An 18502-nucleotide genomic window follows, 5' to 3' on the forward strand; every position below is an offset into this window, starting at 1 on the left:
ATGTACAATTCCAGTACCAATATCAGTACCCTTGAGTGATACTGACACAAATGAAGTACTAAAGTACTTCAAAGTACTAAAGTACTTCATTTGATACTTTTGTTTGTTTGTTTTCTACTTCATTCAATACCCATCATGTGAATGGAAGCATTCAGTTGCGTAAATTGCCACCACTCCTTCCCATCCAAATGATTTTAACACAAATACATTTTGAAAGTGTTAAAATTATTAACATCTTTATAAAATAAATATAAGTGTTATTTGAGCAGTGTAATTTAAAACATCACAACCGAAATTCTCAATCTAGCCACATGCCAGTCAGTCCTTAACAGTTGTAACAGTAATGTCAGCTCTCTGACATTGACTCCCTGACAATGTTCTCTGGGCCAAGGCATGCTCTTTACTGGCTGATTGTGTGATGAGATGCTTTATCACGTTACTCGTATTCCCAGTTTTTCCTCAAATAATCTTACCGCATTTTATTCATTTATAATTTATCAGACACCACATGTGTGTGGTAAATGTAAATGCTCCATACTTGTATAGCGCCTTTCTAGTCTTTTCGACCACTCAAAGCGCTTTTACACTACATCTGCATTCACCAGTCACACACATTCGTACACTGAGCCTAAGTGCTCAAACGGAAACTAACATTCACACTCACTCATACACTGGCGGAACAGCCGCCAGGGGCTCAGTATCTTGCCCAAGGACACTTCGACACACTACTCAAAGCGGAGCCGGGAGCCAGGGATTGAACCGCCGACCTTCCGATTAACGGCCAACCCGCTCTACCTCCTGAGCCACAGCCGCCCCAGCCGTAGAGCCATACTTTTCAAAAGTTTTGGTGGCATCTCGGCAATGCCAACTCCGTCAAATACACTGCGCTCTCCATATTTCCCAATTCAGATTTCCCCACACCACCTCCCATTTTCTACCTCCTGTATACATACACACACAAACACACAAATTGCCATTGAACATCTTTAATTTCCAACATGCCGTTATGTCAAACTGTTTACACTTGTTTTTCATTTCTGTTTTTGTGTATTTTCACCACATACTGTTGTGTCTGTTATGTATTTCAACTGTTATGTGTTGTGTCACCTAATAAAAAAAAAACAAAAAACAAAAAATATAAAGCTCGACTTTAACAAAGACAGTATGGATTGTAGCAGCTGCAGTGGTGGGCCAATCACAAGACTCATTAATCAAAGAACACAAATTCCTACATAAATGAGACTTTTTTAAAGATATGATGCTTCGGTAAGAAAATGAAAAGTGTGCTTTAAAATATAAACTTCATCAACATCAGTGTTTGGCAGATGCTGGCAAAAATCCTGTTTGATGAAAGAAATACTTTCAGGAACGACAAACAACATTGTTCTTCGCTTGTGATATTTTGCATTTGATCATAAAATTAATGAATGTTCCTGTGGCATGATGAAAGTTTAACAAGTTGGAATAACTTTTGAGAAGTAGAAAGTTTCAATGCATCATCTAGATGTTTTGCAAAAAAAATGTAATGAAAGTTTCACAAAATAGATAACATTATATCTCCTCTTCCCTCGATTTCACACCTGCACTTGCAGATTCTTTTAAAAGATATTTTTTCCTTACTGTTTGTGATTATGTATCAGAAAAATAGATCTGAGCTGAAATCTCTCTTCAAAATGAGTTCTTCTGCAAATAGAAGTGGTGATATCATATGTGGTTGATACTTAGTACTTCAGAATCTTGCACCTCACAAGCTGTCGTGCCACAGCATCATCTAGTATTATGTGTAAACTTATCATTTTATTTATGCTTTTTCTTCATTTCCATGACAGACTCTGCATGCACTCCCTTCTCTCTCTCTCTCTTTTTCAGGTAATGCAGGTTGTGATTGCTGTAAATCTTGTGATTATGTTTCAGGGCAGAACCCGGCTTATCCACAGGCAGGATCTGGTAGGAATGGTGATAGCGGTGTCGGCGGTGGGCATAGGGAATTAAGCATAAGCATCAAGGAAATACTTACTGCTGAATTATCCTCCCTGCAATCAGTTTCCTGAAGTACATTTTCTCATCAGTGGTGTGATTACTTCTGGAAATTGTAGTGGATGTTCATAGGACCTAGACGATGTTTCAAGGATTGTGTCAAATGAAAATAAATGAATTTTCATACACATCAGGGATTGATATCGTGCATGACACATGTCAAATCATGACATTCTTTGAAACAAACCCAATTTGTTTAAGGCTGATGAGGACTTTCCTACAAGAAGATTCATTCTGTAACCAAAAAACCAGAAGCCATGCGCACAAGAGAAGAAGTGATGACACTTCACTGTAAAATTCCACTGGTGTAACCTGACCAAGACAATATGCACAAAAAGGATATCTTTCATGTGTGTAGGTTCCTGAGCTGACATGACCTTCACACGTGACAAAAAAAACTGCTGAACAGAAGCAGCCAGGCATCACCAGAAAAGGAGAAGATAGAGAGAGAAGACTGTGAAGTAATCTGCATTTTAACAAGTCAATTATTATTTATTTCTAAAATCTTGTGAAGATATTATTTTAGCTATTTCCATTTCTAATTAACTTCTCATAGCAATCTGGTCCATCCTGTCTTTTACATCATACAGGTTCATTTTTGGAAAGTACCTCAAAAAAGAGAAACAGCTGTTCAAGAGGGATGAGACAGAGAGAGATGTAACCATTACACAACCAATTCAAAACAACACGCATGTACTCACAGACACTTGCGCACACTTTGATCCATGCACACACACATACACACAAGAACAAGCAGAACACACAAACACAGACACTGATGCAACAAAACAGCAACAATTGAAGCAGCACCCTGATGATAATTAGTGTAGCTGTGGTGTGGATGCCAGGAGAAAGTGTTTGTGGACTGCAGATGAGGGGAGAGGTTGGTCGACATTTAGGTGGCATCATGCCCTTAACAGAAGTTTGTTGTGGTGCAGCAGGACACCGGCACAGAGGTCAGAGACAAGAACATCAGACATCGGCGCCGAATCAGCACCACTACTGAGAAACAATGCACCAGTAGCTTTGAAATTATTCAAGATTAATTGCATTATATCACGTTACAGAAGGTGAATGGAAATCGAAAAAAAGTTCAATTCAATTGCAAAAAACATTTCCCTCAAAGCTGAGAATGATTATTTTTTTTTAGTTACACATGGCTTGGCTCAATAATTAGATCAACCTTATTGCATAGCAGTTCATGAATGGTATTGCTTTGAGTAAGTGAAGGCTGACTGCACTTCTCAAGGTTGCAAAATGCCCAATGCACACACTAATATATATTGCACACGTTACAATGAGGAGGCAGCGAATATGTGCTGTGACAAAGCAACCTCAGCAGGAGCACATGTTTAAAGGTCAAAATCAAATGAATAGTAAAATATGAAGAATGCTGAGCGACCTGCGGTCACCTCTTGATTTTATCAGGCGATAGCAATAAGAGCATGTTGGCCGTGTGTAAGTCAGACTGTAAACAAGCAGATCTTTAACAGGATAACAGAAATGAAAAAGAGCCTCCTGGAAAAGTTGAAGCTGTCTCTGAATTACTATCTGTAAAATATGTCCACCATGACCTCCATAAATGTCAATCCTGCCGTCACCATCCAAATGCCAACAGCATTTCTTTGATTTTTTTTCTTCAAATGGAAGCATGGAAGTAAACATTAGCGGGTACAAAAGAACAATAACAACTAGTCACACAATAAATTTGAAAGGTTTCTTGTGAATGTGTTCTTCTGTTGTTGTGAAAGCCTATTAATTTTTATTTAATCCAGCTGATTTCATGCTGCAGCTCCTGTGCTCATACTGGAGAACAGTTAATACCTTTGAATTGTACAACAAATTTTTTTATTAAAGTGCTCTAGTCACAGGCAGAAACCTATCCCAGCATGCATTGGACTGAAGGCACACTGAACAGCCTGCTACACAGGGAAAGATACAGGCAATCATACCTATTGACTAATAAACCTAATAAAATGCTGTTTAATTGTTATTATTATTATTTTCTAAAAAGCACTGAATATCACTAATCTGCCAGTAATTATTTTAGACCCCAGCTGTAAAACATAGTTAAATGCAATGGATTTTGATATGCTCTACCTCTGTGATTGTCTATCTATCCATTGTCAACCGCTTATCCTACGTACAGGGTTGCGGGGGGGCTGGAGCCAATCCCAGGCTACATTGGGCAAAAGGTGGGGTACACCCTTGACATCGCAGGGCCACACATAGACAGACAACCACACCTAAGGACAATTTCAGAGACACCAATTAACCTAGCCTGCATGTCTTTGGATGGTGGGAGGAAGCCAGAGCACCCAGAGAGAACCCACGCAGACACGGGGAGAACATGCAAACTCCACACAGAAAGGCCAGGGCAACCGGGGTTTGAACCCACATCCTTCTTGCTGTGAGTGCTAACCACTGCACTACCGCACTGCCCATCTGTGATTGTGTTTGACAGTAAGTTTTATGCAGCGCTACGCCTACCAAATCCCGAGTATGTCTATTTGGACATATGTTATTGGAGTTTTTCATATGAGGTGTAACAGGGAGTTAGACCTCTTTGGAGTCTAATCTAGCACAAAGGGAAGGGTTACTAACGCAATACATTCCCAAATATTGTGCTATGGTCAGAAAAAAAGAAGACAGTATTTAGAGAGGGGAACAATATTGATTTTGTATTGTTAAAAATGTTACACATACTTTACAACAGATGCGTCTATAGGACCCCAAACAATGAGCAAGTACAGTTAATTTCAAGGATTAAACTTAAGTGTATTTGGTGTATTTACTGTGACCAGAGTTGGTCTCCATACTACTGATGTCTTATGAGAAATGCTGATCAGGTTTGTTAGGTTGCATTTGTTGCACCTGTTTGGTCTATGACATTTTCACCACAACATATAAAAAAGAACACTAGATGTTTATCTTTGCAACCCGCGCTATTTAATTCTATAATTATCAAATTCATTAAATCACTCAGTTGCACACATCCAGTGTACATAATACTTTACATTTGAGCACAATAACAGAAACCAAATGCTGGTTTTGAAAAAAAAATAAATAAAAAATCATATTATTGATACTGCTGTATGTTAGGTTTAATTTTCAGTATTTGATTGCCAGCACTGAGGCCCCAAACTATAAAGGATTCAGAGAATATGAGTTCATAAACTGAACCTGGTTTTATACAGGATAGAACACAAGCAGCCTAAATTCTTTACTTTAATTAACATTGTTAATTCAATCAAGTGTGAAGCTTATTCTCTGTCATTATGTATTTTGTTGTGCAACAGCCCTCTATCTAATATTCACGTTGATTTCGCTCCATTTGCCAATACTTATCCCCGCCCCAGCAGGTGACATTTCTTCTGCTTATTTCCTCCACACCGTAAAGGCCAACAGCTGAATGGAAACAGATGGAATTCTCCTCTCAGTGCTGACGATCAGCATTGTTTCATTGTATCATTCAAGTAGTTTAAAATTCGTACTACAACTACGCCCTTCTACATCCTCGACACAAAAATTATTTGACATTGGGCCCCTTAATAAGTTGGACATGGCATGGCTGAAGTTGGTTATTACGGTTATTATTCTACTCACTCCAAGGAAGATATTTATTAGCATGGCAGGCGTTACTGGGTACAATTAACTCTCATCTCTTACAAGGTGACTATGCTTATTACCATCTTGCAGAAGGTAATTATTCTAATTATACTTTGTCTCTGGAGTAAATAGAAAGGAGCTCAGTAACCTTTTAGTTAATTTCATTCCCTGCATGTACTGGCAATATACACTATTCAAAAAGTCTATAGCCAACTTTACTGAACTCAGTTCAGTATATAGTTCCTGACTACATAAAAAAAAGGAAGGAAAAGATAAAAAAACTGAAAATGCTCTGCAATTTCAGTGCAGTGACCAACTCAGTTAGTGTTAAGCTCAGTTTAGATTTGTTTTTGGTAGATTAGCTCTCACACACACACTGACAATGGTTCACTCTTCCAATGATTTGAAACAAAAATATACAAGAATGGGAAGTCTGAGAGGCAATATTTTTATTACATTTGTCAAAACTGGTCTATGTTCGGCACCACATGCCAGCCCACAAATAGCAGATTACATAAATGGTTTCAATGCTCCAGCCCACTCAGTGTTTTAGTGGGCAGTCCACAAGTGAAGAAATGTATGAATTCTCTAAATGACCTATGCTTCTCACATTCAGCAAAAAAAGTTACAGCACTCGTAGACAGTCTTCTGTGAACTCTGTTTATTCTGTACTATTTTGCATCAGTGATGTGCCAGAGCAGGGGAAAGTGGATGTTCATTAAGCGCAGTAAAAAGTAAGAGTGTGGAGGCTGAATTAGTGTTTTTTGTCAAAGACTTGCATGTTGGGTTTGTGCTCATATTGGTCAACGCAACAATTTTTTTTTACTATTAAACGATGACCACAATCTTTGCCTAAGAACCAAGATGTTTTAGCTGCCTAATATAGATTATAATTGAGTTGTCAGTGGATAATACACTATACATCCAGTTAAAACATTTTTCAAACATAAAATGTAAATGAGATTACAGGGATGGAGAGAGGACAATAACATATGTTGGTCTGAGTAAAGCCCAAACGTCAGACACAAACAAAATAGTACTGCGTAAGAGTGAAAAGCCATATAAACTATGATAAATGACTGGATTTATTCCAGTATGTGTCTCTTTATATATCTGCACACTTTTCTTTGTTTGAGTCAGTCATATTTTAGCTATATCAATTCTGACAGGGTCTGACTGAGTTCCAAACCTACAGCAGAAGCTGAAGCAGGAATTTCCAAGCTACAGATTAGCATCTTTATGAGTGCTTCTCCGAAAGCGGCATATGTGTTGTCACCATAAGAGACAAGGACGTGACAAGCACAGATTTTACACCTAGTTAATAAACTTTACTACTAACTAATCATGAAACATTTTCTCAGCTCGCATCTCTACTTCAGTATTCAACCTTTACCACGTTAACCATATTTCTAACATGCAATTCCACTTCCTGTCCTCTCAACACCCAGTTGTGAATTCACTTGTCTCTTACCCTCCCTTCACCTGTGACACAGTATTCATAAATCTAAGGCAATACATAGATTAAAAAACAGCATACCACAGTCACAGGTCAGTGTTTCTACCCACACAGAATATTCAGCCCCTGAAAGGAAACGACGAACAACAAAAATAGAGAGACATGCCAAACACCTTTATTTTCCAGTATAAGAAGGAATAATTTATTTTCTATTCAGCTTGCAGAGTTTATGATCGCAGCTGATAAAAAAAAACAACACGCAAAAAAGGAAACCCCACGATACACTTTAGACTCAATAGTGACACTGCCTCCTCCTCTTCAAGTATCTTCTAGACTCCTCCTCTCCTCACCAACCGCCTCGTCGCCATCCTGAATTCCGCTTCTGTCTTTTTTTTTTTACTTAATAAGGAAGCTGAGAGACAGAGGATTAAACGGAGCAGAGCAGATGAAAAAAGAGAAACAAAGAAGAGAAGAAGAAAAGGATATAAATACAGTGTTTTTGTTGTGGCTAGTGTTGCACAGCAACATAAAACATTTTTTGCAGAGGCCAAAAATTAAAGCTAAATACCCGTGGCTGTTGATGATTATCTTGTTAGAAAATGCTCATTGCAGGTCTTGGAAGCATGTAATCAGGCAAAATTGCTCAAATGTTAGCAGAAGATGCGTCTGTCTCCATTAAACAGGAAAGGAAATTGAAGAGTGGTAGACTTGCCCCTAGACATGCTATGTTCCATTAAAAATCCAAAACATGCACTTTAATAACAAATAGGAAGTCACAGTCAAATCAAATGGAAAAGTAGACACCTATTTAAAGTATCACTCCTAGCAGCATTGTCTAATCCCACTAAATACACATTTGCTCTATTGACTTATGGCAGTTCTGAGGTGGTACTGACTGCTGCCTTATTAGGCAGTTCATTCTTTGTTGGTAAGCAGATCAGATGTGTATATATTTCACATTAAACAATATACTGACTTATACATTGCAGGAATTTATAAATACATCTTCAAATAATTATTCTCAGACTCCTTTCTCATTTCAAGAACCAGCTCAACTTTACTACTCAAATCACATTTCACTTAAATACTGCCAGAATCTTCCTTTTGTATAGTTTAACTGATTAATAGATTAATAGGAATAGAGAAGGGCTCTATCAAAGCATTCTCACTTCAAATACTGTAGGTTTCTTGCTTTAGTTTATGGCCCTGTACATTTCAAATAATTTCCAAAAGGTTTCCTGAAAAGAACTCTATCATTTGGCTTACACTGTACTACAGGGTACATCTCCAATAAATAATTTCCAATTAACTGCTAGTGTAACCTTGAGAATCTTTTGGTCTCTCTTGTTTTTAGTTAAACATACAATCCCTATAAACCAAATTGCAGAGTTCTTTCTTTCACAAAACCTTTTTCAGATTAGACCTGTAAAATAAAGCATTACCAGTTTTATTCCAAGACTAAACTCTCCATCGATGGTTTTAAGTCACTAGACAACAACCATTGGACTTGACACAATGCAATCTGGTCATATTTCAAGCCACAGGTCACAACAGGATTCAAGCCCCAATGACAATAAATGATCTGCCCTGGTGAAGTGCCCTGAACGTCTTCAATCCCTTCCAGCTCCAAAGGTGAGTTTCCGCACCTGGAGGTGTTGTGGTGTTGCACTGTAATATCCTACAGCTGCTCAGGTGGCGGTGAATTGGACCCAGACTGTGCAGACTTGTAGAGTGTCTTCTGTCACACATTAAATCTTTATGTAGTGGTGACCTTTAGCTCAAAGTGGGACCAAATTGCAGCTGTTCTGGCTCACCATGCTATCAGGTTTTAGTGTCCAAACACTATATGATATGAGTGTCCATTCACTATATGACAAACTGTGGAGAAGTTCTAATATGGAGCCATGGTTTCTAATATTCAGGGTAACGTCGAAAATAAATCTGTATTAATATACTGTATACTAAGTGTCCTGCAAATCATCAAGAAACACTATGAACACAAGAAACACTATGAGTCAACAAAGTCAGACTGGAAATCTCTGTTGACGTTTTAGCTGGAAGATTGGTCTCTTGAGAAAGAGCCTTGGCGCTGAGACTTGTATATTTTGGAAGGATCGTTTCCAATTGAACACCTGTCTTAAGATCAATGAAATAATGGGAATGGATGGATCCTGTTTTTGCACTGTCTGCAATAACTTTGCAGTGGTTTTATGTCAACTTAAGATGTGATTTTAAGATTCATTGAGTGCTTGTATATTTTGTTTGAATAACTGTCAAGTAAGGTGAATGAAACTAGTGCAAGCATCTCTACAGTGGTACTGTATGTTTGCTATTGCTACCTGTAGGGGTATCCATGATACTTGGACCTAAAAATGGAGAGCAGGAAGCTGAAGAAAAACACCACCAGGCCAAGGCCAACCAGGCAGATGACTGGAAAGAGACACATACACACACATAGAACATTGCTGGTTATAAAAGCTGCTAGGACCAACTGCACAACTGAACTACACATGTAACTGAAGTGTACACAAGTAAAAAAATAAAATAAAATAAAAACAGTACATGAACAACTGAAAACTAACTTACACCCGATGCTTTTAAGTTACCATATTTTTCAAACTTTTTGCAGGTCCTCCAGACAGCCTGTTACATGCATAATAATCATTAGACAATGGCCTGTGACAATATTTGATTCCTGGTTAAAGGCAACCACTTGAATCATTTCACGCACATTATAACCACTGATGCAACTCCGTTTGATCTCTGTTCAAATTCAATGTGCTTGCAGGGTTTAGACATGGTACACACTGAAAGCATCCTCTTGTGTTGTGTCTCATGTAAGCACCTATACTGGCTTACACACGCACAGCCAAATGATAACAAAAAATTAAATAACTGACATTTGCTAAAATGCTAGTAGCAAGGATGTTGAAAAGTCTAAAACATAACTTGGTGCTCTTAATCATGCCAAAAATATTGCCTAAATATATACCTATATTTAGGCAATCCCTCAACGTATAGGTATAGGTGTGTGCCACTGCCTCTTTCTCGTCATCAACCCTGCTGTGCTACAGAACATTGTGTTTGCAACTATTATCATCTTCCTATTTCCTTAGTGGCTATTCTAAAGTGAAATATACATAAGCATGATCTTTAATCTGCAGTGGAATTATGTGTGTCTTTGTGTGTGGGTGTATGAGTGTATGCACACACCCTCATGTAGCAGCTAATCCTTGAGAAGCACTGTGTTAAATTAAACTGTCACCACCGACTGATATTGTTAATCAGGGATTAGGATGAGGACCTCTCCTGGAGACTAAATAGTGAGATATGCGCTTGTTCACACTGTGTGTGTGTGTGTGTGTGTGTGTATGTGCGTGTAAAGTTATGTGTATGTGTGTGTGAGAAAGAGAGAGAGCGATGAGGCAATGTCAGAACAAAAGATTTGGCTTGGAAAATGTAAGGCAGATTCTCAGTGTCAATTTGTGTGTGTGTTTGCTGTCATTCATCTTCAGGACTCAGTGTGTGCGTATTCAGTGATCTGTAACGCATGTGTGTATAAGACTACATTATTTGCTCCCATTGCTCTTGGTTCGCGGGTACATAACTGCTCTCTTTTCTTTCACTTTATTTGTATTTTATACATAAGAATCATAGGACAAACTGTGTGTGTGTGTGTGTGAGAGTGAGAATGAGAGTGAGAGAGAGAGAGACAGCCTTTTATAGGACATTCAAGTCCTAATCTGTCAATGGCAGGCATGTTGTGCACTAACACACAGGAGGCTCAGGCAGTGTATGTATGGGCGCATTTTCTTATACTTCTATTCTTATGAGGATCATCAGCCATGAGGGTAAATTGTTTAAAACACATTTTTTTGAGAGGTGGGAGAACAGATCTGAGGTTACATAAAGGTACATAAAACATAACTAATTCGAGACAATGTCCTTACAAGTATTAAGTATTACAAACCTGTGTGTGTGTGTGTGTGTGTGTGTGTGTATGTGTGTGTGTGTGTGAGTGTGTAACATTGACTGAGTGAATTGACTGAGAGCACTGCATATTTGAGAGTGCGTCTCAAGGGAGAGCCTTTATGCCCCTGTGTTCCCTGGGCTGCCATTTCCACATATGTGCCTGCCATTGCGTGAGCGACAGAACGTCTGTGCATCTGCATAAAGTATGGTAGGATGTATTTCCCATAGCTCATCAATTATCACTGAGGGGTATCTTAGCATGCTTGCATAGATAATGACACTCCAATACACACACGCAGTAAGCATGCTAATATGCTATGTGATTTATGACGTTGGCAAAATGACAAGTTGTTTAAGCTGAATGATTTCCTTCACTGACAAAGGTGGTAATCCCTCTTTTGACTGTATGACTTGGCTCAATTTAAATCATGATATATTGGCATGGTATAAATACATTTACATTTCCCCAACATGAGGAAGCCGATAAACATATTAAGTTAAGCCTATCTCATTAGGAGGACTATTATGAATAGATATTATGATGCTAAATGGTTCTTCACAGTTTACTGTTTGTTTAGTAACTGGATTCAACAGTCACAAACTGACTAAACCTCTGGATACAAGCACCTGCAATTGTTCCATTGCTTTTATGCCAAACTGTTAGAAAGGCTGCAGCCAAGTAACACCAAACCAGGCTTTTTGTCAGCTACAACTTGCTTTTGATACTGTACAACATACCTTGTTTGATTTAAAATGATTTTTGAATAATGACAAAACAAAACTTACATTGTTTTCCAATGCAAAATCAAAGTCACTGAACCTTCCATCCATCACTACTTCTCAGGGCTCCGAGATTGAGTCTGTATCTCAATACTAGTATATGGGTATCATAACTGCATTCTCTCTCTTTTAAAAATAAAAAACTGAAGGTGAAACTGGGTTTTTATTTTAGAAACAGGTCATGTTTTTCCTTTGAGGGCAAAAGGAGACTTGTCGCTGCCACTTTGATGTCAGTGCTGGACTATGGCAATGTTGTATAGATGCATGCATCCATTTAAAGCCTGAAACTGTTTAAAACGGTTAGAGACCCTACTTCGGGATTAGGTTGCTTGATCTGCACTGTCCACCCGTAGACTTGATCATTGGCACATTCTAATTTATGAGGCTATTCATGGTCTGCTTCCCCCATACCTACAAATATACATCCAAAAGAAAGGCACGGGAAGATACCGCCTTCGTTCTGAGGACTTATTACTATTATCTGTCCCTCATGTCTGGACTGAATTGGGAAAAAGGGAGTTCTTGGGTTTTTGTGTGGTATTTTTCTGTTATTTTGATTATGTCCATTCCTGTTTTACTCTTTGCCTCTGTGTTTTTGTTTAGGTTTTGGTTAGTTAGTTAGTTAGATCATTGCCTCCTTGTTCTCTATTATATTTGGTTTCACATGTCCTTGGGTATTGTCATTCCCTCATCATTCCCTATGTTTTGCATTGTTTTTGCCCATTGGATTTACCTTTATTAGACTGTTGGATTATTTCTTTGTGTTATCTGCCTTGTTTGTTGTTAAATAACAATTGAACAAGGGCTTGTACAGTAAATAAACTTACAACTTATTTCTGTACACTTTCCAAAAAAAACAAACTAAAGTCACTAGCACCGTACTGCCTCCAAATAGTGCATTTATGGACATTTGTGTGGGAGCGTATATGCTCAAATGTGAGTTTGTTTTTAAAGTGAAGCATGTACATGTGCAGGCTGTGAAAACTAATTTCACCACTTTAGCTCTCTTCACTAAAGAAAACAATTAATAAATAACTGAACATTGATTGTACATTCTGCTTTGTATTTAAAAAAAACATATTTTTATACTGTCACGTCTGATATAGGAATAGTTATTTTGCTGTATTTTCGTAAAATTGGGAGCTTTGTATTTTGAGGTCATGTCCTATAGTTGGCCAAGTTTTTTTTGGTTGTTTTGAATTGTGGTACTTCTTTACAGCCTTTTGGCATTGCACCAGAAAGATATGTGAATTTTTGGGTTGCAGATTTGCTTTGCTTTCATGCATTTTGTTCTTTCTTATTTGTATTTTATCCTTCTTCACTTTTACCTTCCTACTGTCTATTATTTATAGCTGTATAACACCATTTACTTGGAGTTGCTGAGAAACTCGATGTGTGTGTGTGTGTGATTTCCGGTGCAGATGCCCATGGAAACAGCAGATAACTTCAAATACTATGGAAGCCATGTTGCAGGGATTTAACACCCACATCCAGTGATTACACTACCATTCAAGCCTAATCCTCTCTCTATTACTGACAGACAACTATTCTTTGCGCTGCTTTATAATGCACTTATTTAATTTGTGTGTCATCCCAGTGACAGCGGTGGGTGGGATATAAAACTGTTTATTCTAGCAAGCTTGTGTCCTGATAAGTTTCTGCACATAAGAAAAGAAGGGAAGGAAAGGGCGAGAGAGAGTTTGAGAGGAAGAAGGCAAGGATGAGCTGGGAGAGTGGAGACCGGTTGAAAGAAATGATGGAGCGCAGAGAGAATTGATAAATGAGTCCTCTGTGCTGTACACGTAATATGTCAGTGTTACACAGGTGATAAGCACATGAGCACATATGCACATACGCGTGTCTGTGCATATATGTAGCTTTGTGTCACTGTGTGTGTTCTTGTTCAGTCTGATACTTAGACTGAGATATTGAGACACAAGTCTTGAGGTAGTTATAAAGTCATTATCATTTTAATCGCCAGGCTTTAATATCTCAAGGAGAACTCATGGGTAAAGAAGAACAAAAGTTGATAATCTTGCCTTTAGATTCTTTTTTTAGTGTGTGTGCATCAGCGTGTGGCCCTACAGAGGCAATTGAAAGGCTTCTCGAGCTGCTTTTTCATCACACCGACTCTAATTAAAATCCACTTGTGTGTAACTGTGTTTGAGGTAATTACCAGAACAGGCCATCTAATATCTAACTACCCTTCGTGTAATCTAGAGATTATGCAGAAACTCTGCTTTGACAGAAAAGGAACGCCAGCATGTCATCGTACAGTCAAGTGACCACCTCCCATTTGAAATGATGAAATGCACTGCACGCTCAACCCTTCTGACAAGACTCATCAGGAGGTGCCCTTCATTAAAGATTTTTTTTCATTGATGTGTCTTGTTGGAATATAACATATTTGTTCTTATCTTTCCTATTGACAAAATCTGACAGCACATGTCTATGGTACTACACGTAGCACTTTAAAGCTAGTATATATAATTTCCATTTCAATTGTCTGTTGATGAATCATCCCCTCTGTGACATCTATGCTGTTTTACATTGTATGCCACTTACTTACTCAAGACAATACAAAATGTAAATGTAAATGCTCCGTACTTGTATAGCGCCTTTCTAGTCTTTTCGACCACTCAAAGCGCTTTTACACTACAAAAGCCTCCCCAACATGTTACATTAAAGCATAACCAAACACACACCACGGGCAACTAGTAGGGACAGTACAAACCACCTTGCTAATGGAAGTAATACGGTTTCAGGAATATCTGGTTTCATAATTGGTATCACATTGTAATGTTGCTGGTAGTCAGAATTGCAGAATTAACACCAATCATAACAGTGATATAGTTTAAAAATAGTACGAACTACATCATTAAAACAATGCATGGTTTGTAGTACAATGCAGTGTTGCCTCAAACAGCATGGAACTCCCAGTTAGAAAACCACTAAAAATCTTAAAACAGCATTTGTGCAGTTCAGGGGCCCCATTAGTTTTGATAAATTTACAAAGACCCTCCACCTTTTCCTCCAAGGATGGAAAAGGCTGGGCTTGGGCGAACATGATAAATAAATCTACCTTGTACAAGACACATTTTGCTCCCAGAAACACACTGGCCTAGACGTTTGATTGTCAGCTGAGATTTACCTTTAGTGTTACCAGTGCACTCCCACCACAGAAATAATAAATTAGCAAATTCTTTCATGACAAACAAAAATGGGGAGGAGGAATGTATGAATGTGCATATGTTAAGAGAGCTGTAACTGCACAAATGGGAAAAACAAATGGTGTTGAGCCATTGGCTGCAGATACTTGTGGGAATCTAGGAAAATATCAGCTATTTGATTAAATCTTTCACCTGCTCTGGTATGCATGTCTGCTGCACTCAGAACAGCTGATCTGCTGCCTCTACAATGGTGGTCCCGCAACAGTTGTGATGATTTGTAATTTTAAATCCTTCTGAGAATGATTTTGTGTCATTCAATTTATTTAACAGTATAAAATGTATTTTACTGTAAAATAACATTTCAACCGTGTATTAAGTAAAATGTCTCCTGTAACATTCATTTTAACATTTTGTGACAGAGTATCAGACAGCATGGGTATTGCACAGGTGTGCCTTAGGCTGGCCACAATAAAAGACATTCTTGCAGTTAGCATGTCAATTGCACGCTCCCTCAAAACTTGCAACATCTGTGGCATTGTGCTGTGTGATGGAACAACACATTTTCAAGTGGCCTTTTTTTGTGGCCAGCCTAAGGCACACCTGTGCAATACCCATGCTGTCTGATCAGCATCTTGATATGCCACACCTGTGAGGTGGATGGATTATCCCAGCAAAGGAGAAGTGCTCACTAACACAGATTTTGACAGATTTGTGAACAATATTTGAGAGAAATAGGCCTTTTGTGCACATAGAGAAAGTCTTAGATCTTTGAGTTCATCTCATAATGAATGGGGGCAAAAACAAAAGTGTTGCGTGTATAATTTTGTGCAGTGTAGTTTATGATTCAGCTGAAGGGCAGCCTTGGTAAATCTCTTTTTTACTTAAAGTTTTTATTGGACATATCATCAACAGACTAGCCAGATTCCAACTGCAGTTTCTGTGTGTGTGGTTTTCATGTAGACAACGCAAAACTTTGTCTTTTACATGAATGTAAAGACAAACATTAGACCCATCATAAAAAAGAGACTTTATTCAGCATCAAACCAACTGCCTGTCCTCTAAACGCACGCACACTAGCATGCGATAACTAATTGTTTAATTGTTAATTTTAATTGTTTTAAGATTAACTTGAATAATTATGAGCATACCAAATCATCTTCTAGTCAAGCCAAATCAGGTTAATTTTGATAAAGCCACATAAATCTTCAATGCTCAAGTCAATTTAAATAAGGGTATATCACGGAGGGAATATAGTAAAGGGGTCTTTGCATGCTAAAGGTAGGCATCCCCCCATGCATATCTAAATACTGTAGTTGAGTATTCAGGGGCAGTTATGGGGCAGGTGAGAGGTTATCTTAGTGATTTACTGGAAAGCGAAACAAGTGCTTCTCGTTTTCACAGCGGCTCCAGCTAATTGACAGTTATGCAAATAAATGTCACACTAATGAAAGTAGTGCGATAATGGTTAATTTATGCTTGGTGTGTATGTGTGTGTGTGTGTGTGTGTGTGCAGGAGTCTCGCTTGTCAGTTTTTAATGTCCAGCAATGCTTTTACACACAGCACATTTTTTCCCCATCATTATCTCCAAAACTACTGCTGCAAGTAGGATTTTGTGATATCTTGTGAAAGTAAAGTATCAGAGATTTCTGATACCACTGGAACTTCTGCTGCCAACCGACTACAGTGGGGGTCACATAAAAAAATTACATTTGAAGAAAGTCAACAAAAATTTGTTTTTTCAGAAACACTGGGAAGACTATTTCTTGAGTAGAAAATTATCCTGGTGTTTGTGATGGAATGCCTTCTAAGTTTTATTTGCTCTTTATTAGGGCGGCTGTGCTCAGGAGGTAGAGAGGGTTGGCCGTTAATCGGAAGGTCGGCGGTTCAATCTCTGGCTCCCCCTGGTTGCATGTCGAAGTGTCCTTGGGCAAGATGCTGAATTGCTCCTGGCGGCTGTTCCGCCAGTGTATGAATGTTTGTGAATGTTAGTTTCTGTTTGAGCACTTAGGCTCAGTGTAAGAATGTGTATGATTGGTGAATGCAGATGGAGTGTAAAAGCGCTTTGAGTGGTCGAAAAGACTAGAAAGGCGCTATACAAATACGGAGCATTTACATTTATTTAGCAACTGCTATTAAATAAATAAAAAACAAATAAAGTTAAGGACAATGCTCTCAGCACTCAGGGTATGTCTGACAGATAAGAGCCTGAAAGGAAAAAGGGCTTCCCTGTTGTTAATGTTGCAGTCAGAGCCCTGTTATAAAAAGAGGCCAAATATATATTTAAGAGGCCAAACTGTAAAAAGCAGCCAGGAGAATGTGTTGTTAATACCTAAACTTGTAGATTGCCTTCGGCTATAAGAAATGTTAATTAGTAAACACATTTATAGGTGAACAATACCTGTGTGCGTAAAATGCTGAACTTTTTACCTTATTGCTTATTTCTAAGTTAAACTATAACACATATTTTTACAAGAATTAAATTAAAGCTTTACAGGATGTGTGTTTGTTCTACAAGAATTTTAACCTCTTAAACATGAATTTGCCTACACATTGGCTGCTGCAAGGATAAATCACCTACTTGCCTGGTAGGTTTCAACAAAAACACACACTTACACTAGCTAGCTTCCACTCCTGACAATTGTTTTATTCAGGACGCCCCAAAACGGAGGAAATGGAGCTTGAAAAAGGAAAGAAAAAGGACAATAAGAAGAAAAAAAAACAAGCTTCTCAACTTACTTCTCCTCTTGCCAACGTCTCCCTTGGAGGTGGCAGCCTCATTTAGCAGCACCATCCCCATGGTGATTGCAGCATCTGGGACAAGGTTGTCAAGGAAACAACACACTTGCATACATGAGAGGGAAAAGCTGGAGATACACACACCGCCCTGGGAAGAACTGTTGGAAAAACATATGCACTTACAGATACGCGCATACATGTGCATAGAATCACTCAAGGACATTAGCAAGAACATGTTGTCATGTGCTATTACAGCATAAAGTGCATAAACAATAACCTGAACACTAGCACAATGTTAAGCAATCCAGTACGAAATCCAGTAATTACAGCTATAAAACCTTCATGTTTTTTTGAGACTTAGGCTAATGTTGAAAATTAAAACAAGAGACTGATGATGGGTCACTGTCCTTTTTCCTAAGTATTGTAAAAAGAAAAAAAATGTTTCGAAACTAACAAACTTTTTTATTACAAAAGCAAACAGTTGTAGAAAGGTAAAACAATTGGTTCTTAACTAAGCTGACTCTGAATCTTGTTGAAGAGGAGTTGAAAAACTTAATTGGTGCAAAGATGAAAAACATACTGCCAATCAGCCAAGATTTTGTGACCAAAAGTTCACAGTGAAAAAAATAAGGTTTAAAAATACCAAAATTACCCTTTAACCATTGAGACATGCTGTGATATTGACTTGACTGAAAAAAGTATTGGTCATTTTTCAAACTTGTTGACCTACCTTCATTGGTA

General features: G+C 38.2%; 1 protein-coding gene across 4 annotated transcripts in view; it reads right to left on the reverse strand.

Annotated features, from left to right (window-relative positions):
* Positions 1-6080: 6080 nt before the first annotated feature.
* The window catches only part of tusc3 (tumor suppressor candidate 3), a 98429-nt gene continuing 86007 nt past the window's right edge, over positions 6081-18502 (reverse strand). The window contains exons 8-10 of one of the 4 annotated variants that reach the window (XM_038713894.1): positions 17762-17836; positions 9442-9532; positions 6081-7514 (exon numbers count right to left, since the gene is read on the reverse strand). In XM_038713894.1, the coding sequence (XP_038569822.1) occupies positions 7499-7514; positions 9442-9532; positions 17762-17836 (182 nt within the window). In that variant the 3' untranslated portion in view covers positions 6081-7498. The remainder of the gene's footprint in view (positions 7515-9441; positions 9533-17761; positions 17837-18502) is intronic. The other 3 variants (XR_005443817.1, XM_038713895.1, XM_038713896.1) reach the window with 3 other exon arrangements.

The sequence above is a fragment of the Micropterus salmoides genome, unplaced genomic scaffold, assembly GCF_014851395.1.
Source record: "Micropterus salmoides isolate LMB-PRFRI ecotype aquatic unplaced genomic scaffold, ASM1485139v1 Ms_hic_scaffold_12, whole genome shotgun sequence".
In the NCBI taxonomy this organism is placed as follows: Eukaryota; Metazoa; Chordata; class Actinopteri; order Centrarchiformes; family Centrarchidae; genus Micropterus; species Micropterus salmoides.